Here is a 25,809-nt window from a genome sequence, read left to right on the forward strand (position 1 = left end):
ACCTGAAACTCAAGAGGGGTTTGGGTGGAGACTCTGAGCAGATCTGTAGTTCCAACTGCCCCTGGGTGATGTCCTGAGGTACTCTGGGTTGTGACTGAGGGTGGCACTGGCATCTGGGGGTGGTGCCAAGCTGCTGCTGAGCACTCCACAAGCACAGGATGGGCTCACAGTGAAGCATCCAGCCCAGAATTTGAGTGGTGCCCAAGCCTGGAAGACCTGGCATAGACAGAGGGAGTAGTTGAAGATATTGGAGAATGGTGTCCCAGGGACCAGGAAGGGGAACCAACTCAAATGTAAAAGACATTGCCATGAATCTCCCTCAGAATACTTCCCTTGGTTCAAACACACTCATACCATTCTTCCTGCCACTTTCTGAAGCCATTCTGGAAGTCCGTTCTTGTGAGGTATTTATTGTGCTGCTGTGGCTGCCTTGATGTCCTGAATCAATTGAAAACACTTACCTTTCACAGTCACATTGACTGGGGAAGGGCCAGAATTTGCATGGCACCAGCTCTGGTGAATAAGGTGGATGCAGACGCACCACCATGTTTTTATTTGCCTGCCTTTTTGTTGGATGGCACTAGGCAGCAGCATTCACTGTACCTTTTGTTTTATCTAATCACACCTTCCTTGGGAAGACACTCGTATAGGGCCGGGGATTTAGTTTAGTGGTTTTGCTGCCTGCTGTGCAAGCGCAAGGACCCGAGTTCGATTCCTGGTACAAAAAAAAAAGACACTCACATGAGGGGACTTCCAGAACTGCTTCAGAAAGTGGCAAGAACGATGGGATAAGTGTTTGAAGCGGAGTATTTTTGAGGGGCATTAACGGCTGGGGGCCAGTGGCTACCTTCATAGGAAACACAACCTTAGGGGATGTTAAAGTTCAGCCTGAGAGCAGCTGCTGGATCACAGGGTCCTCCGGAGAAGGCAGATACTTGCTCAGTTCCAGCTGATTGTTGCTACAACTACAGACCTCCCTCGATATGTATCTCAGAATTTGAATTTGTGCATTGCTTGGCTTTTAATATATCGTCCTGTAGCATGTTATAAAAGATACTTTGTGGTCCCAACCAAATACGTCTTTTTTGGCGGCCAGCATCCAGGATGCAACTGGTTCAGGGTGGTGAATGCAGCCACAGGGCAGGTGGCCATTAACCACTGGGGCGACTCACATGAAGGGAGGTAAATCACATTTGCACTCAGGACTTCAGAACCTCGAGCATCATTTCCAGCACCAACAGCCCCATGTCCCGGGGCTGGGCCTGCGGTGACCCCCTTCCGCCGCTGGCAGCTGCTGCAGCTGTCTGCCCCTCCCGCCCCAGCCAGGACACGGCCACTGTACAGCTACTTATCCGCAAACGCCTGGCCGCTCTGGGCCTGTTTCCCAAGAGTTCAGTGAGAAGCACACACCTTCCCACCTCCACTTCTGGCGAGGCCCGGCCTTCTCGGGGCTCGGTTTCCCCAGTTGCGGTGTTCCCTTCGGCCCAGCTGAGAAGTGTCCCTTCTCCCGCTCTCCACTTGGCTGGGTGGCTTTGCTGGGGAGGCGGGGTGGCCTGGTACAGAGGACAGACTGGGCGCGGCGGTGCCCGTGGGACCCACGCGAGCTCACCGGCCGGTCCTCGTCCCCTCCCCGTCCCCGCGCACTCCCTCGAGTCTCCCGCGTGGGAGGGGCCGGCTGCGGCGTCGGAACCTTCTTGCAGAGTGCGCGCGTTTCCGGCAGGCGCCTTTTCCCAGGGACGCCGCTGCCCCCTGCGCCCCCGCGCCAGCCGGTACCCCTTCCCCGGCGCCGCCGGCCCGGTGTGCCTGCAAGCTCCCTGGACCCGAGAGGCCGCTGCACCGGGTATGGGGGCCGGGAGGAGGGCGGAGCCGGGCCGGGGGCCGCGAGAGGCCGGCGGGCGGGGGTGGCGGCGCCAGGGACGGAGGGCGCCGGTCTCCTTGCGGAGGGGAGCGGCCGCGCCGTGGGGACCCGGAGGGATGAGAACCGGAGGAGAGGAGGAGGGACGCCGCGTTGTGCGGAGGGAGGGAGAGGACCGGGGAGAGGCCGCGGAGGGAGGCTCGGGTCCCGCGTGTGCCCGGAAGAGGAGGCGCCCGAGGGGAGCGAGGTGCTGGTGTCGTTACAGGGCTGGGGACCCGGGACACAGGGGATCGAATTGGTAGCAGGATGGGGACACAGAAGGCGGGCATTGAGGCGCCCTCGTGTTGTGCATGATGGGGGTAAAGTGGGGCGAGGATGGGGATCTCGAGGCACTCGGGGTGGGAATAGGACAGTCCTGGTTGAAAGTGGGGAACTGGGTTAGTGGGGCTCCGGGGACGCGAGGAGGAGATGGGGGCAGTGACACCGGGCTGAGGAGGCCCGAGGGCACCTGGCGAGGTGCAGACGGCGGAGGGCGGGACGCAGCCCCGGCTGGGGTGCAGCGCGGGGACAGGGGAGGACGCCCAGGGTAGGTGTCGCCCCAAGCTGGGAGGAGGAGGCGGGACAAGGCTGCCTTTGGAGGTGACCAGAAGCGGGGACGCGAGGGGCCTCCTGCGCTCCGTCCGCCCCACCCCCGAGCTGCCAGAGGTAGGCCGGGAGGTCGGGCCTGCAGCGAGTGTTTTCTAGCTGGAAGGCCGGTCCGGCGCCGAGAGAGCAGGACGGGGATGCCTCCTGGCCAGGAAGAGGCGCCCTTAACCTCTCTCCCTCGCCGCTCCCAGCTCCGCTCCAGATGCTGCTGCTGCCGCCGCGGCCGCCCCATCCTCGGTCCTCTTCCCCCGAGGCCATGGACCCACCGCCCCCCAAGGCTCCCCCTTTTCCCAAGGCGGAGGGCGCCGCTTCCACGCCCTCCTCGGCGGCTGGGCCCCGGCCCCCGCGGTTGGGCCGCCACCTGCTCATCGACGCCAACGGGGTACCCTACACATACACAGTGCCGCTGGAGGAGGAGCCCCGGGGCCCCCAGCAGCGCGAAGCGCCCCCAGGGGAACCCGGCCCTCGAAAGGGCTACAGCTGCCCAGAGTGTGCCCGGGTCTTCGCCAGCCCGCTGCGGCTGCAGAGCCACCGCGTGTCGCACTCGGACCTCAAGCCCTTTACGTGCGGCGCCTGTGGCAAGGCCTTCAAGCGCTCCAGCCACTTGTCGCGGCACCGCGCCACGCACCGCGCCCGCTCCGGCCCGCCGCACTCGTGCCCGCTGTGCCCGCGCCGCTTCCAGGACGCGGCCGAGCTGGCGCAGCACGTGCGCCTGCACTGAGCCGCCCCAGCCCCGCCGAGGCGCCTGCCACTCAGGCCTCGGCTTCCCCATCCACCCGCGGGAGAAGTTCTTCCTTCCTCTCCCGTATAGCGTCTAGCTGTGTGATGTAGACCAAAGCTGTCGCCCCTCCCTGCGCCCGGGAGCCGGTGGGAGCTGCGCTCCGGGCCCGCTGTGCTGCGGGAGCCGTTGCCCGCCCCGCGACCTCCGAGCCCTGGTGTTCTGCTCTCCGAAGTGGCGAACGGTTTTCTTCTGCGTGGAAGTCACGACACAAGAGCGCCCGAACGGTCTGGTTCACGTTTGTACCCCCTCCGCCCACGACTCCCCATTCGTTGCTCAATAAACATTCCGCACTCCATCTCAGGCTGGGCCTTGTGTGTTGGGTGCTGGGCGAGGCCTGGGCTGAGGCCGGACCGTGAGCACTTCGGAACCTTCCTCTCGCTACGTTCGTGTTTCCGGCCGGAGCCACTTCTCGAGGCCCTGCGCGCCCCGCCCCCGCCGTCCGGCCCTGGACCCTCTCCTCGCTCCCCGGGTCTTCGCTCCCTTCACCCAGCACCGCTGGCTCCCGGGGACACCTTGGGGTCCCGGCCCTCTGTCGCCCGCAGCTGCCAGGGCAGCCCGTGGCTGTTCGGAGTCGTCCGGACCCGAGAGGCCGCTGCACCGGGTACTGGGCGGACGCGGAGCGGGGGGCGGGGCGGGGTCGGGCGGCACCTGCGCGGCTGGGCGAAGGCAAAGGCGAAGGCCGGTGGGGGCGCAGGATGGGCAGCACCTGGGCTTGGTCAGGGCGGGACTCCCGAGGAGGAGCAGGAGGGGAGGGGGAAGATTCGTGAGTGCCGTGGGTGGCGGAGCCCGGGGGGCGGAGAGACCCAGAGGCCTCCGAGACTCAGAACCCAGACGTAGGTGGCAGGGCTGAAGAGCAGGTGGAGTGAGGGTATGCCGAGGGCCGTGCTGCCCCTGCTCCAGAGCGACCCCTGCTCCTCTCTCCGCCCCCAGGACCCAGTCACCCTCCGGATGCTGGTGCTGCCGCCCCCTTGTCCCCAACCCCTGGCGCTTCCCTCAGTAGAGCCCATGGAGGCCCCGCTCCCTCGTTCGGGCAGGTGCCTGGAACCTGGACCTTCCTCCTCCATCGCACCACCCCAGACTTCGACCTCTCCGAGGCCAAGCCACTACCTTCTCATTGACACCGAGGGTGTCCCCTACACTGTGCTGGTGGATGAGGAGTCACAGAGGGAGCCCAGGGCCGATGGGGCTATGGCCCAGAAAAAGTGCTACAGCTGCCCGGTGTGCTCGAGGGTGTTCGAGTACATGTCCTACCTTCAGCGACACAGCATCACCCACTCGGAGGTGAAGCCCTTCGAGTGCGACACGTGCGGGAAGGCGTTCAAGCGGGCCAGCCACCTGGCGCGGCACCACTCCATCCACAGGGCAGGCGGCGGGCGGCCCTACAGCTGCCCGCTGTGCCCGCGCCGCTTCCGGGATGCTGGTGAGCTGGCCCAGCACAGCCGGGTGCACTCTGGGGAGCGCCCGTTCCAGTGCCCACACTGCCCGCGCCGCTTTATGGAGCAGAACACGCTGCAGAAGCACACGCGGTGGAAACATCCTTGAGCCGCGCCGGGGCCAGAGTCCTCTGAAGCCCCCAGACCCCGCTGAGTTGCAGGCGGCTTTGGGGTTCCTAGACACACACACACACACACACACACACACACACACACACACACACACACACACACACACAGAGTGGCCTGCTCTCACAGTGAGCCCTGCCAGGAAGAAGAGCCTTGGGCTTTGGGTGAGTTCACATGAAGAATGGAGTCCTCTGGTCTCAAAGGCTTGGGACATTCCCAGTGGAGCTTGACCGAGGGGCAGATGCTGTGTGTGGAAGCTCCTGCCTCAGCCAAGTGGCTGGGGGCCTGAAAGTGGGCTTGAATACTGTACGCCGCCGAGTGTCTGGCGCCAAGCACTTTGCTTTTGGAGACTGTCGCTGATGTCTGTGCTCAGCGCTTTGGAAGGGCTCAGCTGGCCTGCTGGGGAGAGGGAAGGTGTCCAGGCCTGAAGACCCGTGTCACCCCGGAAGAGGGTCTTAAACTTTTTTAAAAAACAGACATAATCCACTGTAACGTACATGTTTTATGTGACAACCAGTATACAGATACACGAAATGTATGCCAAATTTAACAGTAGTTGAAAGACACCCCGATTTTTCGACCATAATTTTTTAAAATATAGAGCCCATCCTACTATATTAGATTCTCTGTCCATGAACCTGTGGTTTGAAAAACACTGATCTAGGGCAAGTGGCCCCTGGACTTTCTGATCCAGGCCGCAACTTATCTGCAAAGCCAAGTAGGAGGGGAGCAGGCCACAGCTTCCTTGGGGTCCGTCGCACACTCAGACTCGTGGCCAGCGAACGTGAGAGGCAGGTGGAGCTGAGCCTCAAGTTTAATAAACATCGGCCTTCTTGATGCCTTTTCGTTGCTTTTATGCTAGGCCTTCTTTCCCCCTCCGACCTCTTTTTGGGCGGAGGGACTAATCTGCTCGGCACTCAGCGGCACTCAGCGGAGCAGAGCGGGGTGGGCTGACCCCTGACCTTGGGTGGAGCCCCGCTTGTGGGCGCCGCCCTTTATGGGTGTTTTATCACTGCACCCCCACGAGGACCCCGGAGGGGGATGTTCTCCCCCTCTCTCTCTCCTCTTCCTCTCCCTCTCTGGGCCCAACCGGGCCGGGGAGGAGCAGATCGGCTGGACTAGCTCCGTTCCACAGCCAACTTTAATTACTAGAAGAGGGTGGTGGTGACCGTTCCTGGCCCCTATCCTTGGAGGACTGGCTGAGGACAGGGTGCTAAGTTCCTTGGGGAAGGGGGTCACTAAAAGGAGACTCTCCTTTGGATTCAACTTCCTCGACGGCCTAGCCATCATTCAGCGCCCCCCCCCCCCCCGCCCCGTGCCTCGCCAGCACTGCAGGATGGGAATTTCGCGACGCTCCCTGCCTGCGCTCCGGGGAGGGCGGGGGAATATTGCAAGGGGCCGTCTCGCAAGTGCGGCCCCAGCCCCGGCGTCCACCTCGAGGCTCACCTGGGAGATGGGCTCCCCGAGGCCGCGGGGCGCGGGCCAGATAGGGTAACCCCGCGTCCTCGATCCCCGCCGCCCTGGTCCTGGTCTCGCCCGCGCCCCGCCGCCTGCTTGCAGATGGGCGCGCGCTCCTTTCCGCTCCCCGTGACACTTTGCAGACGCTCCCCGGCGCCGAGCATGGGCACCGCCGCCGCCGCCGCCGGTGCCCGGGCTGGATTCCGCGCGCGGGTGGGTGAGCGTGGGGGGCCCTAGCCCTTCGGACCCCGGGCACCCGAGGGCGGGTGATGGTGGCCTTGTGCGCACCCCTGCTGGGACCCCCTTCCAAGACGCCCCCCCCCCGCGGGACAAAGGGCGGGGGCGGGGGGCGCATCCCCACGCGCGACCTTCCCTGCACTACGCCTGCGCACAGCCTCTCGGCTACGGGGGAGGGTCCTGCTCCCTGCGCGTGTGCGGGGGACGCCCGGGGCGAGGGACAGTGCGCACGGGTTGGATGGACCCCCACTCTCGGCCGGGAAGTTGGGGCGCGCTCCCCGCTATGCGCACGACCTGCAATGAGGTCCTTCCCATTCAGGCTGGAGGTCCCTGCTGCATCGACCCCAGGGGGAGTCCGGGTCCCCAGCCAACTTCTCCCCGGGGTCGAGGTGTCAGCTCCCTCACGCCATAGGCGCCCAGTTTGAAGCCGAGTCCCAGAAGTGTGGGGGTCCGGCCTCGAGCTCCTTCTCCCTCCCGAGCAGTGGGGGCCTCCCTTCCCCCAGGACTGACTCCGACTGTGGCCGCTGTCTCTGCTGGGTGTGCTGAGGCGGCCCGGGTCTGCAGGAGGCCAGCCATGAGCGACAGATGCAGCCGTCGGCGCACAAGTGAGGAGCCGGCCCCTCCCTACCCTAGGCCCCCCGCCCCGGACCGCCAGGGGTGGGGACTCTGACGGGCCTGGCCCTCGAGGTGACCTGCGCCGGCCTCTCCTCTCTAGTGAAGAAGGACGACGAGGCCTTCGAGATCTCCATCCCCTTCGAGGAGGCGCCCCACCTAGGCTCACAGATCTTTTACAGTCTGAGTCCTTCTCGAGGAAACTTCGAGGGTGAGCCAAGGGGGTAAAGAAGGACCTGTCAGTTGGGGCGCGTCCTCGTGCTGTGGTGTGACCCAGGCCCCTTCCCGCGGTCCCTAGAGCCCCCGGAGGCCGCGTCCCCCACGCTGGCCCTGATGAACGGGGTCAAGGCCCAGCTGCACATGGCCCTGGAGAGGAACTCCTGGCTGCAGAAGCGCATCGAGGACCTGGAGGAAGAGAGGGACTTCCTTCGGTGTCAGCTGGACAAGTTCATTTCCTCGGCACGGATGGATGCAGGTGCGGGGCAGGGGCCGCGCTGCCAGTCCTCTCAGACCCTAGGCCACTCCTGGCACCTTGGCGCCAGATTGGAAGCCCCACTGTTGGGTGGCGCGGTGGGGACCCAGCATCTTGACCTTCACCAATTCCCTGCATGTCTGTGGGACGTGGAGCCTGGACTTGTAGTTTGACATCTATGATGGCTCGTCCTAAGTACTACTGCCTGCCATCTGTGAGCACCCCTCCTCCAACCCTACCAGCTTCAAGCCCCTGTGCCCTTGGTGGCCTGAGACCCTTGGGGAACCTCATTCATCTCCTTGCATGGGGAGACCACCACCTCCTTTGGCTCCTCTGGGTCCTGTCCCACCTTCCACCTATCTTTTCCTATTCCAAGCATCCAGTTTCCTCTCATCTAGCTGGTTGGAGGACTTGGCTTTCCATCCACCCCATCTCATCCCTTGGTTAATCCATGCTTCTCCCACCTCAAAGACCTTAAAACCCTTGCTGGCGGATTCAACCTCTCGTCGAGCTGGGGATCTCCGCCCCCCCCCCCGCCCCACTATGCGCACAACCTGCAATGAGGTCCTTCCATTCAGGCTGGAGGTCCCTGCTGCATCGACCCCAGGGGGAGTCCGGGTCCCCAGCCAACTTCTCCCCGGGGTTGAGGTGTCAGGGCCCCCAGCTCCCTCATGCCATAGGCGCCCAGTTTGAAGCTGAGTCCCAGGAATGTGGGGGTCCGGCCTCAAGCTCCTTTTCCCTCCTGACCAGTGGGGACCCTGCAGCCTGCCTGTTCACCTCTAGACCAGAACTCCTGCGCTGAGGAACTCATTCCCTTCTCATCCCATCTCCACACACACCCCAAGCTGGGATCCTTGGGAGCTCCCGAATGGTTGCCCCCCTCCCAAGCCTAGACAGGAGCCTGTTTTTTTTGGGGGGGGAGCGTTTCTGTTGCTGAGGATCCCAGCATTTGGTGATCTGGACCTTCCTGTCTCCCCATGCAGAGGGGCCCATTCTGGGTGACTGCTTCTCCTCCTTGATGGCCGAGCACAGAGGCCTCTGGTCTTTCTCAGTGGGGACCCCGGCACCCCCACTGTCTCTGGGTGAAGGTGGTCACTTTTTCTAATCTTCCAGACTGAGCCCTGGTTTCTCTTAAGTGCCTGCCTCTGAGTCTCCAGGCCCTGCTCTCTGGAAGTCCCTTTGGGGCCTCGGAATTCTTCCTGTAGGAAATGGCAGTCACAGATTCTCCCAAGGTCTGTGGTCCTGTGGGGGAGCAAGGCCTCAGCTGCTGACCAACTTCAGAAGCCTGGGAAGATACTGCCCCAACCCCAGCTGGTTCTTCATTCTGTGTGGCCAGTGTGTGGGCTGCCCTCCCTGTCCACCTGTCTCCTTGGGGGTTCAGCCACCCAGGCCCTTTCCCTTGGGATCAGCGATGTGATGTTTGGTGTTGCAGTTCACTGTGTCTCTCTCTCCAGAGGACCACTGCCGCATGAAGCCTGGGCCTCGGCGGGTGGAGGGGGACAGCTGGGCCGGGGCTGGGGGCGAGGCCTCAGACCCCGAGTCTGCTGCCTCCTCGCTGAGTGGGGCATCTGAAGAAGGCAGTGCCAGTGACAAGAAGAGGCAGAAGCAGAAGGGAAGTGCCAGTCGGAGGCGCTTCAGGAAGCCCAAGGCCCGGGAGAGGCAACGGGGTGAGTGGGGTGCATGGGCCGGGGTGTGTCAGGGGGCTGGGGGTGTGAATTCTGCAGAAGGTCTCTGGCCCCCGCCTCCACAGATACAAAAAGACCAGCCCTGGGGCCACCATCCAGCCTTAAAGTGTGGTCCTGGGTTCACTTCTTCACCCCCACCAGTGGGGTGACCTTGGGGAACCTCTTTGAGCCTCAGTTTCCTCATCAGAGAGGAGGCTCCTGGCCCACCTCATGAGAAAGCATCCGTGCAAAACTGGAGGAGGGGGTCACGGCTTGGGCGTTGGTCTGGGAGCTCGTTCCCTGAATCCTGCCTCTCATTTCCTGGGTCAATCTCTTTAATTCCTGCTGTCCAACTCCTGTGTCCCTGTCTCCCGTTTTTCCTCATGTTTTCCATTTTGTTTTCTTTTCCTGGACTGGTTTTCTTACACCCCTGCCTCCTCTTCCTTTCTGTGCCTGTGCCCCTCACCTTCTCCCTCCTCCCATGTCTGCTCTCCCATTTCTATTCTTCCCCCGCTCTGTCCCTTGTCTGCTTGTCCCCTTGGACCTGCAGTGAAGGACGCCGATGGGGTCCTCTGTCGCTACAAGAAGATCCTGGGCACCTTCCAGAAGCTGAAGAGCATGTCTCGGGCTTTTGAGCACCACCGCGTGGACCGCAACACCGTGGCGCTGACCACGCCCATCGCGGAGCTGCTCATCGTGGCGCCAGAGAAGCTGGCCGAGGTGGGCGAGTTTGACCCTTCCAAGGAGCGCCTGCTTGAGTACTCCCGCCGCTGCTTCCTGGCGCTGGACGACGAGACGCTCAAGAAGGTGCAGGCGCTCAAGAAGAGCAAGCTGCTGCTGCCCATCACCTACCGCTTCAAGCGGTGATACCGCCCCTCTGCCCCCGCCCCCGGAACCTCTGCTCCCCGCTCCCGGGCCAGGCGCCGCCTCCCTGCACTAGGCCTGTCCCTCGCCCAGCGGGGCTGTCACCTGTTTCACCCGACCCCGCGGGGGCCGGCCTCATTCCATGTGAGACAGAGAATTATTCAGAGCATTTAAATTAAAGACACGTGAAAATTTGGAATACACTGGGCCCCAGCTATTCCTCGGAGGGGGCGGCCGTCGCCACGGAGACGGGGGCGGTCAGGCAGGAGCCGGGAGGTTGGGGAGGACAGGGTGTAATTAGCCCGGGGAGGCAGAGGTGGGGGGGAGCAGCAGCTGTTCCCCGAGGTGCCGGCTCCGGGAAGGAGGCGGACACTATCCGCTGGGCTACCTGAGCTAGAGGCGCCGCAGCAGAAGTCGCGACTGGAGGACCTCCAGTGGAGCAGACGGCCGGGGGACAGGCGGCTTGTGGACGCGCCCATCAGTCAGCCGGCCAAGGGGAAGTAACGCGAGGTCGACCCTGTCCCGGAAGTAGCGTTACCACCGCCCTCAGCTATAGCGCTGCAGGAGGGGCGCGGGTGCAGTTACGCGGTTGTCAAGGCAACCAGGAAAAGCTGCCTTCATTAACAGTCTGGAATTCAGTACCTTGTATTGGGCAGGGACAATTTCGCGCATGAGTACTGTGGACTTTAGAAACCTCGCCTAAAACCGGCCTGTACGCAGGCGCAAAAGTCCGTCTCGCCACCTCCTTCGTAACGTGCGCAAGCGCAAAAAGCCGTGCTTGCAACCTCCGCAGCATCCTCGCGCACCCTTCACTGGCTCGCTGCTTTTGTCTTGCGCAACTTCACAGGCCTCCCCGAGATCGGCCTTTTTCTTCTGCTCTCCTCACCGAGAGAGACAGATGCCGAAAGACGGGAGCCCACCCCCTTTTTTGTATCCCTTCCCCTGACCCACCTCACCTCCATCCTCCCTCCCTATTCGGTTCTCGAAGCCGGAAGGAGCCGAATTGTAGACGGAAAAAGCCGAAATTACCCCTCGAGAGCGAGGCTTTCCCAAAGCAGTGGCGGAAGGAGCCGAAGCTCCCGGAAAGGGTGGAGTGAACGAGTGGAATCTCCGGAAAGAGCCGAAGCTTGGGTCTATTTTCATCTCTGGAGGGGCCGTGGTCGAGTGCCGGAAACCTTCGAAAAGTGCTGAAGTGCTGGGTGGTTAGAATTGTCGGAAGTGGCGGACTGCTTGGACAGGGACAGCGGAGAAGAGACGAGCGAATCTGAGGACAAAGCTTAAGACTGGGAAGATTTGAATTGTCGGAACAGGAACCCTTTTGAGGGAGCTGGGTGCAGAGGAACGCGAGGACCCACGAAAATCTCCGAACGTTGAATCGCTAATTTCCGCAAAGTTGCCGAAATCGGAAGCAGGAGAAACCCTCGCTTCGGGTGTTTTCGGAAACAGCCGAAGCCGCCGCCTGCCTACTTTGGTCGACCGTCCGGAAACAGCCGACACACTTCGGAACCAGGCTTGGGGGAGAGGGGCCGCTTGCAAGGGGGCGGGCGGGGCGAGGGGGCGGAGCCGGGGCGGGGCGGGCTGCTTGGGGCCTTGATTAGGTAGGCGACGAAGCGCCGGCGGCGGCCGGAAGTAGCCGAAGCCAGCGGCGGAAGTAGCCGAAGCGGCCGGAGCGGGCGGGCGGCAAGGCGAGGCGAGAGCTGCTCAGGGCCCTACGCGGCCGCTTCAGCATGTCGGACTTCGATGAATTCGAGCGGCAGCTCAACGAGAATAAGCAAGGTAAGGGCGGCGGGGTCACAGGGTGGCGGTGCGGCCCCTTCCTTCGCTCCCTGGCCCCAGACATTTTCCCCTCGCGTCCCCCTCAGGGCCGCGCTGTGCCATCCCCCCCCACTCCGCGGCGCGCGCCTCGTTCACGTGACAGCCGCCTTCCGCCCCGCGCGGCGAGGGATGGGGCGGCGAGCGCGGCGGGCGCGGCGAGGGCGCATGCGCGCGGCGGCGTTCCGCGCCCACATGGACGCGGCGCGGCGTGCCTAGGCGCGCAGTCTTTTCGTATTTTTTAGGGGAAGGAGAGGATAGGTCCTTGGTCTGGCCTTTTTCTCCCGCTGCCTGGGCGCTTCCGCTTCCGGTCGGGTGCCCGGCCCCAACTCCACGCCCCCTTTGTTTCCAAGATGGCGGCTTGGGTGGCCGCTTCCTTCTTTCACGTGGACGGGGCGCCCCCCTCGCGCCCTGTTCTCGGGCTTTAGGGACTCCCTGCTTAGCGCTTCTGCCCGCCCGTGTCGGCCACCTGTTCCTCGTGGGAGGAAGAAGGATGCCTCTATTGTGTCCTGCACGCCCCTGTTCTGGGTGCGCTAGAGCTTGTGGCCATGTGCAGTGTTTGTCCCCCATGTCCTCAGCTTGAAGCAGGCCCAGGTCTTGCCCCATCCCAGACTTAGGGCATCTAGATTCAGCCTCTTGATCCTCTCTGCAGACATCAAGAGCCGGCCCGTGGGTGCGCCTCGTGCGACCCGGGGCGGGGGGGCGTGGGCCGGACAGAGACCCCGAGAAAGTGAGGATCGTCAGCAGACGTTTTGAGTCTCTTGCCTCGGCTGTATTTTGGTTTGAAAGTGAAAAAAGCTTAGGAGTCTAGACTTGAATTTTTTTTGCGCTTGAGGCTCAAGTTGCTCGTTACTGGTTGTAGTGGGGTGGAGTGGATGAGGGACTAAGAATTCTCCTTTGGACCCAGGCTGGAGTCGGTAGGGGACTGGCTGGGGTGAGGCAACAGTGTCTCGGGAAGAAGTAACTTAAATGAGGGTCCGAGGCCAGTCTGTCTTTAGGTAGTGTACTGCATAAGAAAGGCATAGGCTTTGGGGTTGAGTATACCTGTGTTTAAGCACCTGTGGTGTTGTCTAGTAGTTGTGCTACTTTTAACATCTTTGTTCTTGAGTATTTTCCCTCGAGATCGACCTTCACTGTTTAGGCACGAGGCTTTTGAGAAGATTAATAAGGAGGATAGTAACAGTTGCAGTTGCTGTGTGTCAAGCAGTTTACTAAACTTTGCGTGGTTTTATTAAGTGAATTCTGTAATAGCTTCTGAGAACAAAATAACTTTCTTTTTATTGGGAAGGAAACAGACTCACAAAGATTAAAATCTACCGGGTCTCCTGGTCAGAAACAGGAGCTGAGATTAAGTGGGGTAAGGGAAGCATGCGACATGTGGCTTTGCACATGTTAAGTGCTTAATAAATGAAATTTCTTATTGTCACAAATTTAGGAAGAAGGTAGAAAACCAGGTCTTTGGCTCTCCCATAGGCATAGCATTAGAGTTGGGGGAGAGCAGGGCAAGTTCAGCCAAGTTCTCAGAACACCTAGGTGGGGCAGACATGACCCTAGTTTAAAGAAGTGAAAACTGAGTGTTAGAGGTTAAATTGGGTGGATTTATGCAGAGGTCTGCCTGCCAAGCAGAGCTGCTTATTGCTCTGGTCCTCCAGGGCTGTCCCTGCCAGTGCTAGAAGATTGGGCTGAGATCTGGCACATCTTGCTTGATGCAGCTGATTCCACAACAGTAGTTCGGGCAAGTGAAGCTCCCTTTCTGTTCTTAACCCATCCAGCAGCAGTTTTAGCTGCAAGGGAAGCTCTGCCCTCTTGTCACCTGTCTCTAGGTACTGGCCAGCCAGCCTCTCAACACCTGTTTCAGCTTCAGGCCCTTCTTTAGCTGTGATCCAGGCACCTAGTGGGCATGGCTGCTTCCTTTCTATGGTTTTGAGTCTGCCAGACCCAGAAAGGCTCTGGCAGTCTACAGCCTGCCCGTATTACACTGGCACCCCCACTCCCGTGCTGGCTACTAAACCCAGTACCTGCACTGTGGTCTGTCCCCAATTCATCTCCTGATCCTGGTCTTTGGCCTCTGGGGATGAAGTCCCATTGCCAGACAGTGGGTGTCCTGCAGCCTGGTGCCTGACTGCAGAGTCTGAATCAAGTTCAACTGTTTCCCCTCTGTGCAGCCTTGGACAGGTTGCGATTTCTTATGTCTCTGTATGTGAATCTCCAGGGGTGTTTGTCCAAAGCAGTAGTGAGGACTAAGTGCAAATAAAACTATTAATTGTAGATTCAGGTTGTATGAAGCATTTCCATGTTTGGATGAACCCCCCCCCCCCCGATTTTGCTGAGCACTAGTGTTTCGTTTTTAAGTTGAGGTGGATTTACAAAAAGTCCATATTCGATTCCATCAGAAAAGTATGTAGGGCAAATCGTTGTGGAGAAGCTGAAGTGTCTTCTGCTGCTCTTTCCTCATGACATTACCCCCAGCAATCACTTTCTTAAGAGATGCATGCTGGACTATAAAGCATGTGACTGGGTTTGTTTTTGCTTGTGCCTGGTGGATGGTGAGAAGTCAGGGGTGCCTTTGAGTTAAGGAAGTTCATGTGATGGTGCCTGCCACTTAGCTGCCACCATGAAGAGGGCCCCTTCTGCACACGGCAAGGACCTGTGGAACCAGAGAGGTCTCTGTGGTTTGGCTGGCAAGGCTGTGCTGTTCTTTGCCACTGCCTCCGCCTCTGAGGCAAATGAGGCTGAGGAAGCTGCACCTGCTGGATCCCAGTGGTACCTAGGTCTCTGCTCTCACCCGCCCGCCCCTTTTTTTTTGGTACGGGGTATTGAAGTTGGAAACTTACGGTTGCTAAATCTCTGGCCCCCGCCCACCCTTCTTGCAGTTGGTGTGAGGGAGTGGGGTTCCAGCCCAGGTGAGGCCTAGGCAGTCTGAAGGAGACCCCTCCCTTGAGAGCACGTCTGCATTATTCATCTGGCCAGGAAGGGATGGCATTGAGTTTCCCTACTTCCTGGGGTTACCAGATCCTGCCTGGCCTGCCCCTGGCCCTGATGGTGGGGCTGAGGGTGCCTGCTGGTTGCAGAGGTCTTTCCTGAGGGGCCACTGGGTCCCTTCAGGAGAACATCATTGGGTCTCTTGATTCCCCAGCGTCTAGCCCTGCCCCTCTCAGGGACGACCCTGGGGTCAGGCCCCTCAGCCCTCGAGGGGGACCGGGAGCTAGCCTCCTCTGTCTTCTCTGGCTCCTCAGCTCCTCTTGAGCGTCGTCAGGTATACTGTACCCCCGGGGCGTTTCCAGGCCCTGTCTCCTTGTCCCCTCGAGTCCCCAAGGACTCCTGTGTGGTGGTGCCAGGAGGCTGTGCACTCACTCCCCTGCTCCACTGCTTCCCGAACCCCTGGGGGTGGCCTCCTTGGGTGCCCAGGGTGGGTTGGGCCCACACTGGCCCCTGCTCATTGGCCTGCGCCCCCACCCCCCATTCCCAGAGCGGGACAAAGAGAACCGGCACCGGAAGCGCAGCCACAGCCGTTCTCGGAGCCGGGACCGAAAGCGCCGGAGCCGGAGCCGAGACCGGCGCAACCGGGACCAGCGCAGTGCGTCCCGGGACAGGAGGCGACGCAGGTGCAAGGCTGGGGGACCTGCCCTGGCCGGCCAGGGAGTGGGGTGTATGTTGAGGGCCTGTGCTCAAGTCTGTGTGGGTGGGGCCTGGACCCTCTGGGGCCCCCCTTCGGGACTGTCTGGGGGAGGGTGGGTGTCTGCCGTTCTTGCTGCAGGTGGTGCTGGGGGTTGCTGGGGTGGAGTAGCTATGTCTTCTGTGTAGTGCTGTCCTTTCGCCATGACTCCGAGGGCCTGGTTCTTGGTCCTGCGCTTTCTGTGGCCTTCCCTGGGACTGTCTTTAGGGGGCTGGTCTGTTTCTAGTGTCCTCCCTGTCTGCTGGAGGAGGGCCCCCTTGGGTTGTCCATTTCAGGGGTGTCAGTGTTGTTACTCAGGAGCTCCTTCCTCCCTGTCTCCCTCTGTTCTCTTCTCAAGGGTGAGGAGGGTTGGGGCATCAGGTCCTTCTGCCCAGTTTCCCTGTGGATGGAGGGTCTGTCTGCCCCTGTCCTTCCTCACTTCTGTGTCCTGGGGGTGGTGGAGGCGCAGAGGGGAGGGAGACAGCAGGGCTGAGGTGGGCTGCTCATCCTCCTCGGCTTTGTCCCAGCCCTGGGGCTCAGTGCCCTTGGGGGGTGTGGCGTGTGGGGAAGCCACAGGTTGCCAGTCACCCCTCCCCATACCATGCCTTTTTCTCCCACCCTGCAGCAAACCTTTGACCAGAGGCGCTAAAGAGGAGCATGGTGGATTGATGTGAGCTTCTCTTCCTGCCCCTTCTGCCCATGTCCACTCCCTTCACCTTTCTCATGCCCTGTGCACCCCTCCTGACCCCTCCGCCCTGGCCCTGGCCCTGCCCCTGCCCGGGTCCTCTCCCTGCTGGAAAGAGTGGTGCTGTTTCCAAGGTGGGGTAGGGGAGTGGGGGAGTCTGGGAGGGGCTCTCGGGAGGATGTCTGCCTGCCTGCCCGTCCACCAGCTGGCAGTGTTGGTCACACTGAGTGCCCTGCCTCCCTCCCCACCAGCCGCTCCCCCCGCCATGAGAAGAAGAAGAAGGTGCGTAAATACTGGGACGTGCCGCCACCCGGCTTTGAGCACATCACCCCGATGCAGTACAAGGCCATGCAAGGTAGGCCCTAGCTGGGCTGTTCCAGGGTGGTGGGCGGGTGCAGGGTGGGGCACACCTGGGCCTCAGGCCTGTGTGTTCCCGCAGCCCCTGGGCCGTCAGGAGGCCGGGCTCAGAGAAGCGGCAGTTACCAGGTGGTGTCCTGCTGCTGGGCCGAGTCGAGTCTGGCCTGTTGGTCCTGCAGGACTGCTGCACAGAGCTGGTGGGCTTCTTAGGGCGGGCGGGGGTCCAGAGCTTGGGTTGAGGCTTTCGTTTTTTCCTGCCCCTTCCTCAGCTGCGGGTCAGATTCCAGCCACCGCCCTCCTTCCCACCATGACCCCTGATGGTCTGGCTGTGACCCCAACGCCGGTGCCCGTGGTTGGAAGCCAGATGACCAGACAGGCCCGGCGCCTCTATGTGGGCAACATCCCCTTTGGCATCACTGAGGTACTGCCCTTCCCCTGCCCATCCTCCCCCAGTTCCCCCACCTCATCCCCTGCCCACCCTGCACGGGTCAGACTCTGCTCCTGCAAGACCCCCCGGCCCCCTCCCAGACGGACGATGGAGTTGAGCCAGCCAGGGGCCGGGCTGGGGGTGGCCCCTCCCTCCCTCCTCTTCCCTCTCCGTCTCCCCTCCCCACCCTCCTCCAGCAACCCGGGATCAAACACACACAAAACCACCCTCCATGTGGTACCTACGTGTCGGAGAGACAGAGAGGGAGACGCAGCACACACACGCGCGCACACACAGACGCACGCCCCCAAGTGTTTCCTGACACACTCTCCTCTCCTGCCGTCTGTCCCCATCCTCTCCCCCACATCCTCCCATGGTCGCTGTTCTTTATTTTTGATTGCCCTGACCTCCCCCCTCCCGCCGTTCCTGCCCTCCCCGGCCCTCTCCCCACCCCTTCCCGTGGCACCCCTGAGAATCCCGAGATCAAAGAGTTGTTTCCATTTCTCTTTAAAGTGAAATATTGTGGGGCTGAGATCCCTCGTAGCAACAAAAAGTTTGCTACCATCGTCGAAGGCAAGTAAGGTCCATTCTGACTTTCTCAACCTGCACTTTGCTACATTTGATAAACCAGCCCCCGGACTCCAGGGCCAGATCCCTCCACATCACTCTTTTCTCCTCCCCTCCCGCCCCCCCTGCCCCGCACTCACCTCTTCCTCCTTGCTGTCTCCGTCTTGCTTTCCCTTTCTGTCCCTTTGCCTGTCCCTTTCTCTGGTCCGCTGCTTTCATGTCATTTCCTTGTCTTGTCTGCACTGGGTGTTTGTTCCTTGTGTTTCCTTGTCTCCTGCTCTATGGTTTTCTCTCCCTTTCCCTCTTGTTTTCTTTCATCTTTCCTTGAACTGCCCTTCTCCTCTCTTGATCGTCTGGGCCCCCGTGGCTTGCCCTGGTGCCTGTGTCTGCCGCCCTGTGGCTCCCATCTCCTACTCTGTCCACCCCCGTGACTGCTTCCTTCTGTGTCTCATTTCCCTCGCTTTGGTTCCTACTATTGACCTCTCCACCCCTCACCCGTACTCCACTGTCCCACCCTGCCCTCCCCTTCCCTCTCCCCTTACCCCCAAACCCTCTGTGTCTCCCTCTCTCACCCTTCCCCTCCTCTCTCCACCTCCCTCCCCGCCCCGTCTCCTCTTCCTCTGTAGGAGGCCATGATGGATTTCTTCAACGCCCAGATGCGCCTGGGGGGGCTGACCCAGGCTCCTGGCAACCCAGTCTTGGCTGTGCAGATCAACCAGGACAAGAACTTTGCCTTTCTGGAGGTGAGTTGGGTGGGTGGCTGTGGGGCCAGGGTTACGTGGAGTGGGGTGGGGCCCTGTCTGTCACTTGCTGTGTTGCCCTACCCCATTGCCCCTTTCCACTGGACCAGTCAGTGCAGGCCATTCTCCCTGGTACCCTGGGCTCTGGACTCCTGCAAGTCCCCTCCTGCTGCCCACCTCCTCCCTCTGTGACCATTCTGGCCCTGTCCTGTGCTCTGGCCACACTCATGGCCTTCCAGGATACACTGTGGCCTCTTTGCCCTGGGGCTGAAGTGGGAAAATTTTATTTTTTCTTGTCGTAGAGATTAAACCCAGGATTTTATGCACTGAGCTACACCCCGACCCCTTTAAAAATTTTTTTTAAAAGAAGTTTTGAGACGGGGTCCTACTAAGTTGCCCAGGTTGGGCTAGAACTTGGGATTCTCCTGCCTCCTCCTTCCAAAGTGCCGGGGTCAGAGGTGTGCGCCACTATGCCTAGCCTGGCTTGCTAGTGTTTCTAACTCGTCTTCCTCATCAGTGCTTCTCAGACTGGTGAAGGACTTGGGTTTTTGGTTGCTGTTCCCATGAAAGGCAGAGGCGGCAGTGGAGCAATGGTGAAAGCTCCCGTCCGCCCCACATTGCCTCATCGCAGTCCACTTTGCGTCACGCTGGGCCAGATTTCAGCATAAATGTCACTGGTTGGAAAGCCTGTAAACTGTTTCCTTCTCCTTTACTAAACATCCCTGTGCCACTCCGTTGGCACTGTCATGGTCATGGCGGCGTGTTTGCCTCTGCCTTTGTCTCGGGTGCTGGTGTCTCCCCTCGCCAGAAGGTGAGCCCCAATGTGTCTGCGCTCCCGGTGCCCAGGGCAGAGCCTGTCACGTGATGATTGTCCCTGCGAGTGGAAGGAAAGGGACATCCCCCTCACAGAGCCTGGGCCCGAACCTGCCTCACACCATCTCCTCCTGTCTCCTGCAGTTCCGCTCAGTGGATGAGACGACCCAGGCCATGGCCTTCGATGGCATCATCTTCCAGGGCCAGTCGCTGAAGATCCGCAGGCCTCACGACTACCAGCCGCTGCCCGGCATGTCGGAGAACCCCTCGGTCTATGTGCCTGGTGAGTGAGGAGTGGGCCAGCCTGCTACCTGCACCTGGGAAGCTGCTCGGGAGCAGCACGTGTGCTTTGGAACCTCCAGGTCTCCTTCCAGCCAGGCTGCCTGGCCCCCTGCTGTGATCTATGTTTGATGCACAGCTTGCAAGTGGCAGAGCCAGGACCAGACCCCAGGTGCCCTGGGCAGGGCGGGACTCACAGCCTGTGCCTCACTTCTGTGTGGTGGCCTCTTGTCCCTGGTGCAAGTGAGGCGGGGCTGGAGGACCCTTCGGTGTGCTCCCTTCCCCTGTGGGGTCTGGCTGGAGTCCTATGTTCTGGGCCGTTTCTCAGTGGTGCTAACGTTCCCTGTGATGGATAGGACTGACAGCGAGCCGCGGTGGTGGCTGAATGGTTGGGGTGTCTGTGCTTGTACACTCGGACGCGTGTGGCTGGTATCTCCATGGCATGCAGGAATCCTTGGCGGAGCTTGTGGTCTGTGTGGAAAGGGGGAGTGGGCTGCCCTCATCCCTTGGGCTGCAGTTCCCAGCACCTGTAGTAGACATGGAGGGCATGAAGGGGGCCGTTGGCTCCTCTGAACCCAGTGGCCTGCAGGAAGCCGGTGCTGCTCCAGCTGAGAAGGGAGGCCATGTCTCAGGCCGGTTTGGACTTTGAGAAGGTGGGAATCTGCTGACCGGTCTCAGCACTAGAGGACCAGTGGAAAAACTGTGTCAGCTCTGCTTCTCAGAGTGGGGTGTGCAGTCCAGAGGGAGGTGTGTTGGTGTCCAGGTCAGTGTGGCTCGGGGCCGGGTCCCCGCTGTTGGTGTGTGAGTTTGGTCAGTCCTGTGATCTTTGTGAACTCAGTGCCCTACGTGTGGTGACCTGCCCTGCTGCTCTGAGTGCCGCTCGTGTTGTCTCCCGTGCACTGGAGCTCGCGTAGCGTTACATGTGCAGCCTACCACCTGCTGTGCTTTGTGCCCCGTGCTGTCCCCGGTGGTGCTTCTGCCAGTTAAGACTTTGTAAATCTCTCTGAGTGAAAAGTCATTGGCAGATGGCCCGGCCTGCTTGTTATTATATCTGGATTGCTTTGTCCCACGACGGCAGCGGGGGTGGCCCATCTTATTTCAGCAGGGAAGGCAGGTATGGGGCGAATGGTAATGGGCTCAAGGTCATGGAGTCAGTGCCTGCCTAGCCATCCTGCACTGCGTCTGGCCAGCACAGTATCCTTCTGGAAACCGGTGCTGCGGCCGGGGGCTGGTTGCTGTTATTGGCTTGGTTAGTGGCAGGCCTTTCCACGCAGAGCCAGTGTGGCTGAGCAGTGGCACCCTGCCCACTCGCCTGTCCGATGTGCCTGCCCGGGGATGTCCAGCTCTGCCTGTGGGGTTGGGCAGGGCAGATGGGTACCGCTCTGGGGCAGTAGCAGGATGTGATTTCGCCTGCAGGTTAGGCCTGTATCTTGCTCTCTTAAAGCTGGAATTTGGCTGTCCGAGGTGGTGCATGTCTATAGTCCCTGCACAGAGGGAGGCTGAGGCAGAAGGATTGCAGCAAGTTTGAGACTCCTGTGGATCTTCGTGGGACTCTGTTTCAGAATAAGAAAGGGCTGTGTGTGTAGCCTAGTGGTAGAACACCACTGGTTTGAGTTCTAGTAGAGCTCCCACCCACCATAAAACAGGTTTTGAGCTTCCGTTCCTTTCCTTTTCTTACCCTGTAGAGATTGAAAGAGAAGGGGCATTTGGTAAAATCTAGCAGATTTCTTTTTTTCGTACCGGGGATCAAATTCAGAACCTTGTGCTTGTGAGGTAGGTGGCAGAACCACGGAGCTAAATCCCCAGCCCTCAGATTTCTTGGTTAGAAAAAAACCCTGGAAACCAGAGACAACTGACTTATTTCCCGATTTCGATAAAGAGGTTAATGTGGCGAGCCCCCCAGGATTAAGCCCATGCCTGGCAACCATGAAAGCCGTCGGTGGTGGTGTGGATGTTGCTGTATTCGTCCTTTGCAGTGGCTGCTGCGTTCTCCTGAGTGCCTGAGGCCTAGAGGCCTCAATTGGCAGAGCTGTGCCTTGAGCCCGGGAGCCGCCTAGTGGCTGACGGGTGTGGCCTCCCTGAGAGGCAGCACTGCACAGTGGCTCAGAGCCTCTGCCTGGCTGACTGTTGGGGACCCAGGCAGGACCCTCAGCCTGGACCCAGCGGGGTAACAGGTGGGCAGAGCTTGGTCCGCCTGGCCTGTGCCCTCCAGGGTGCTTCTGCCTGTCTCTGGATCCAGGCTGGGTGCCCTGTGGCCGTGGCCCCTCTGCTGGTGTGCAGCCCTAGTGGTTGGGGGCAGATGCGAGCCTTGAGGGGGGCCCGTTATTCTGGGGCTTCCCCATTTCCTGTCTCACCTGATGCTCCCAGGACCAGGTTGGAGGTAGCATGAGCCCCCAGGTGCGGGGCGGCCACAGGGACGGGAGGCAGGCTGGGGAGGCTGGGGCCTCCCACTCACGTCTGATGGGTGGCGTCAAGACTTAAGTGAGGACATCTGGGAAGCTTGTGCAATGCTAGGTTGAATCCTGGGGCAGGCACCTGCCTGCCAAGTTCATTGGGTAGGGTAGGCTGGGTGTTAGCTCACTCAGCTGATAGGGCCATGGGTGCCCTTAGGGACCATGCCGTCAGCCAGCAGTTACCATGGCGGTTGTTGCAGCAGCCCAGACTCCAGTGGGCTCTCAGCTCCCTGGGCGGCTGGCCCTCTGCGAGCGGGCTCTTTCCCAGTGTCACAGGAACTGTGCGCGGGACCTGCGGGACAGGACTGGGCCTGTGCAGTGGGGAGACCATCCTGGTGGGGCCCAGGACCCCTTGTCCCCTGGGTTGGGACCCGAGGGCTGAAGAAGAGCTTGAGTGACCCTGCAACTTGCTCAGAGCTGCAGGGCAGGCAGCAGTGCAGGTGTGAGTGTGGTGTGGGGCCTTCCTGGGAAGATGCTGCCAGCCTGCGGTTTCTTGGAGGCCAGACAGGTCCGGGAGACCTGCAAGTCATCGTCAGACTGCGTTGAGGACCATGTGGACGCAAGCTCCAGGTGCAGACGTCCCCGGTTCTGTGGGACATGCCCTGGTGTTGGAATTGAGGTTCTTCTCCCCTCTCCCATAGGAGTTGTGTCTACTGTGGTCCCTGACTCTGCCCATAAGCTGTTTATCGGGGGTCTACCTAATTACCTGAATGATGACCAGGTGAGGCCCTCTCCTGCCTGTCCTCCCCTCCCCTGCTGGCCTTACTGGGCACTCATGGCTTCTTGGCCTGCTGCAGGTAAAAGAGCTGCTGACATCCTTTGGGCCTCTCAAGGCCTTCAACTTGGTCAAGGATAGTGCCACAGGGCTCTCCAAGGGCTACGCCTTCTGTGAGTACGTGGACATCAACGTCACCGACCAGGTGAGCCTGGGGGCCTGGCTGCCCGCCATGTCTGCCCTGTCCTTGCTGTTGCAGCTGGGGTGCCCTCCTGGGACGAGGTGGGAGGTGGCTGCCCCAAGGAAGGTCCTGCGCTTTGCGCCCGCTCCAAACTCACTTTTGCGGTCCCGTTTCCCCACCGATGCCTTGGTCTGGGGGAGGAGCCAGGCTCCTGGGCCTTGACTCCCCTCTCCTGTCCCCCTCCGGCCCCTGCCTGACACAGGCCATCGCGGGGCTGAACGGCATGCAGCTGGGGGACAAGAAGCTGCTGGTCCAGAGGGCGAGTGTGGGCGCCAAGAATGCCACGCTGGTGAGCCCCCCGGCACGTTACTTTCCATTGGCTAGCGGGCCCGGGTGGGGGCGGGAGGGGACAGGTGTTCTAGGCTCTGTCCCTGTTCTCCCGGGAGGGGTGTGGGCGTAGAGGAGCTGCCCCTGGGCAGGTGGGCATCCGAGGGGTTCAGGCCTGAGCGGCGGGAGGCTGGCTGGAGCCCCTGGTAACTCCCCTGCCTCCCCCTGGACCCACAGAGCACCATCAACCAGACCCCCGTGACCCTGCAAGTGCCGGGCCTGATGAGCTCGCAGGTGCAGATGGGCGGCCACCCGACCGAGGTCCTGTGCCTCATGAACATGGTGCTGCCCGAGGAGCTGCTGGATGATGAGGAGTATGAGGAGATCGTGGAGGATGTGCGGGATGAGTGCAGCAAGTACGGGCTGGTGAAGTCCATCGAGATCCCCCGGCCCGTGGATGGCGTGGAGGTGCCCGGCTGTGGAAAGGTCAGCACTCACCCTGGCCTGTGTCTCGCCGGCCACAAGTGGGCTCCGCGTTCCTCTCCCCGCGGGACTGGTGTGTGTGAGCGCGGCGGGAGTGCACACCTGCAGTCCCAGCACTGTGTGAGGCCCCCTGCATCCACACAGGCAGGCTCGGGTCCCTGGCATCACCATGTGGGTGGCGGCGGTGAGGGCGTGGCTGGCATTCACCCGTCCACCTGGTTGGTGTACCGATGGCGCTTGTGCTGTGCCCAGCGAATGAGCGAGCCAGCATTCTGCCATGAACAGGGCCCCCAGTCCTGGGGCAGTGCAGGAGCAGCCCGGCAAGCCTGGCCAAAGTTGGGGCTGAGGTGTTCTGGGGAGCAGGGTGAAGAGGCCCTGGCCCTGGCCCTGGCATCCGCTGAGCTGTTACCTCACTGCGTCCTGCTTGTGTTTTTAGGTTTCATATTAGGGCTTTTACAGACCTACTCAAGACTGATAATGGTACACCCCATCACCCACCTATCATTGCCATTTATTCAGCTTAATTTGTTTTCTTTTTTGGTACTGGGGATCAAACTCTCAGGAATGTGTGCTTGCCAGGCAGACGGGGTGCCACTGAGCTACATCCCCGGCAACTCAGCTTATTCTTGCCCCCACTTTTTTGTAATACTTGAAGCATCTCAGGTGTATTTCCTCTGAGGTACTCCGACATACTTCTCTGTAATTTCTCACCTACTGACCTGGGCCAGATTGTTATTTGGAGATTGGGTCTCGTAATGTAGTTTAAACCGGCCTTGAACTCACTAGTACCCCAGGTTGGCTTGGAACTTATATGGTGATCCTCCTGCCTCAGCCTCCTAAGTGCTGGGATGACAGGTGTGCGCCACTGTGCCAAGCCTCTGGGCCGGTTGACTGCATGGAGGTTGGTGCTGTGCTGTCAAATACTGAGCTGCACTTGTGGCTTCCACTCGCTGGTTGCCAGCAGGGCTATTCCTCCCTTGTTGACAACTCAAAACTGTGTGGCACTCAGTGTCCCATGGCGACATGTTTGCCCCTATTTGAGGGCCACTGCTCTAACTTGAAAAATTTGTATGAACTTTTTTATTTTAACAAAATCACAACATTAATAACATTTGATATTCCCGTTCTAGTCTATTACTGTCTCAAAAATGGCTTGTTTTATGTAGGTCCAAATAAGGTCCTTTTTTTTTTTTTTTGGTACCGGGGATCGAACTCAGATCCTTGCTCTTGTGAGGCAGGTGCTGGAACCACTGAGCTAAATCCCCGGCCCAAGGTCCTTGTTTTGAGTTTGGTTACAAAGGTTTTTTTTTGGTTACAAAGTTCTTTTTTTTGTTTTTTTGAGACAGGATATTGTTATATAGCCCCAGGCTGCTGTCTTTTTTTTTTTTTTTGTACCAGGGCAGGCGGCAGAACCACTGAGCTAAACCCCCGGCCCCTCCCTTTTCTTCCTTAAGTGAAGCTGTTTGTGGAAGACTAGTGTCACCCTTGTGTGGGATTTGCCGAGTTGGGTCTCGCGCGTCCTGGTGGGTCAGGCGGGCGTGGCCCCAGCCTGCTCTTGTTCGCAGATCTTCGTGGAGTTCACCTCGGTGTTTGACTGCCAGAAAGCCATGCAGGGCCTGACCGGCCGCAAGTTCGCCAACAGAGTGGTGGTCACCAAGTACTGTGACCCCGACTCCTACCACCGCCGGGACTTCTGGTAGAGATCTGGCGGCGGGGAGGCGGCGGCGCGGAGGCTCCTCCCGCACGCCACCCTCTCCCCAAGACGGCGGGAGCGACGCGGCGACAGCCCGAGGACGGCCGGCGGCGACTGGGATGGCAGCAGCGGGGCGGGCGGGGGGGACGGGAAGTGCGCGGGCCCACGCGGGACGCGCAGCAGGCGGCGGGGTGCCGGCGGTGGACGGACGGGTCCCCCTCCCCGGTAGGAACAGCGCGTCCGTCCCGGCCCGGCCGCTGGGTTCCCCTCGGCGCCCGCCCTCCCGTCAGTCCCGTTTCTTACGTAGTTGGCCCCTTAGTCCCCGTCCGCCCCGCCCGCCTGGTCCTCTCCTCTGTGGCAGTTTCATATTTGCTAAGACGAATTTGCTCATTAAACATTTTGTTGTATTTTACTTTGCGGAGCCGCTCCGTCTGTGTGTGCGCGCTGTGCTGCGAGTCGTGCCCCGGGAAGG

At 60.5% G+C, this 25,809-nt stretch overlaps 4 protein-coding genes across 12 annotated transcripts; all 4 read left to right on the top strand.

The window, feature by feature from the left end:
- The first annotated feature begins 999 nt into the window (after positions 1-999).
- Znf580 (zinc finger protein 580) lies at positions 1,000-3,576 on the top strand. 2 transcript variants are annotated; one of them, XM_013066422.3, is made up of 3 exons: positions 1,720-1,840; positions 2,121-2,214; positions 2,692-3,576. In XM_013066422.3, exon 3 carries the CDS (start codon positions 2,703-2,705, stop codon positions 3,219-3,221), a length of 519 nt encoding a protein of 172 aa, XP_012921876.1. In that variant the 5' UTR covers positions 1,720-1,840; positions 2,121-2,214; positions 2,692-2,702; the 3' UTR covers positions 3,222-3,576. The 2 variants fall into 2 exon arrangements, with proteins under 2 accessions (XP_004866682.2, XP_012921876.1); XM_004866625.4 differs by lacking the exon at positions 2,121-2,214 and having other exon boundaries at positions 1,000-1,840.
- A 135-nt stretch (positions 3,577-3,711) lies between these two features.
- Positions 3,712-5,680, top strand: Znf581 (zinc finger protein 581). Its single transcript, XM_004866626.4, has 2 exons — positions 3,712-3,882; positions 4,212-5,680. Exon 2 carries the CDS (start codon positions 4,230-4,232, stop codon positions 4,821-4,823), a length of 594 nt encoding a protein of 197 aa, XP_004866683.1. The 5' UTR covers positions 3,712-3,882; positions 4,212-4,229; the 3' UTR covers positions 4,824-5,680.
- A 544-nt stretch (positions 5,681-6,224) lies between these two features.
- Positions 6,225-10,351, top strand: Ccdc106 (coiled-coil domain containing 106). Of its 4 annotated transcripts, none has more exons than XM_013066337.3 (6): positions 6,225-6,514; positions 6,858-7,143; positions 7,254-7,361; positions 7,449-7,625; positions 9,077-9,289; positions 9,837-10,351. In XM_013066337.3, exons 2-6 carry the CDS (start codon positions 7,113-7,115, stop codon positions 10,151-10,153), a joined length of 846 nt encoding a protein of 281 aa, XP_012921791.1. In that variant the 5' UTR covers positions 6,225-6,514; positions 6,858-7,112; the 3' UTR covers positions 10,154-10,351. The 4 variants fall into 4 exon arrangements, with proteins under 4 accessions (XP_012921791.1, XP_012921792.1, XP_004866672.1 ...); XM_013066338.3 differs by having other exon boundaries at positions 7,021-7,143; XM_004866615.4 differs by having other exon boundaries at positions 7,042-7,143.
- A 537-nt stretch (positions 10,352-10,888) lies between these two features.
- On the top strand, positions 10,889-25,749 carry U2af2 (U2 small nuclear RNA auxiliary factor 2). 5 transcript variants are annotated; one of them, XM_087200920.1, is made up of 13 exons: positions 10,890-11,926; positions 15,099-15,218; positions 15,432-15,567; positions 16,243-16,287; positions 16,554-16,657; positions 16,929-17,080; positions 18,280-18,396; positions 19,351-19,489; positions 22,580-22,659; positions 22,736-22,858; positions 23,097-23,195; positions 23,399-23,647; positions 25,210-25,749. In XM_087200920.1, the coding sequence occupies exons 5-13, from the start codon at positions 16,636-16,638 to the stop codon at positions 25,342-25,344; spliced, it is 1,116 nt and encodes a 371-aa protein (XP_087057046.1). In that variant the 5' UTR covers positions 10,890-11,926; positions 15,099-15,218; positions 15,432-15,567; positions 16,243-16,287; positions 16,554-16,635; the 3' UTR covers positions 25,345-25,749. The 5 variants fall into 5 exon arrangements, with proteins under 5 accessions (XP_004866680.1, XP_087057046.1, XP_004866679.1 ...); XM_087200921.1 differs by having other exon boundaries at positions 10,894-11,926; positions 23,097-23,183; XM_004866623.4 differs by lacking the exon at positions 15,099-15,218 and having other exon boundaries at positions 10,889-11,926.
- The last annotated feature ends 60 nt before the right edge of the window (positions 25,750-25,809 follow it).

The sequence above is a fragment of the Heterocephalus glaber genome, unplaced genomic scaffold (genome assembly GCF_053883595.1).
Source record: "Heterocephalus glaber isolate CG9 unplaced genomic scaffold, H.glaber_assembly_v1.0 deba00001745, whole genome shotgun sequence".
Classification (NCBI taxonomy): domain Eukaryota; kingdom Metazoa; phylum Chordata; class Mammalia; order Rodentia; family Bathyergidae; genus Heterocephalus; species Heterocephalus glaber.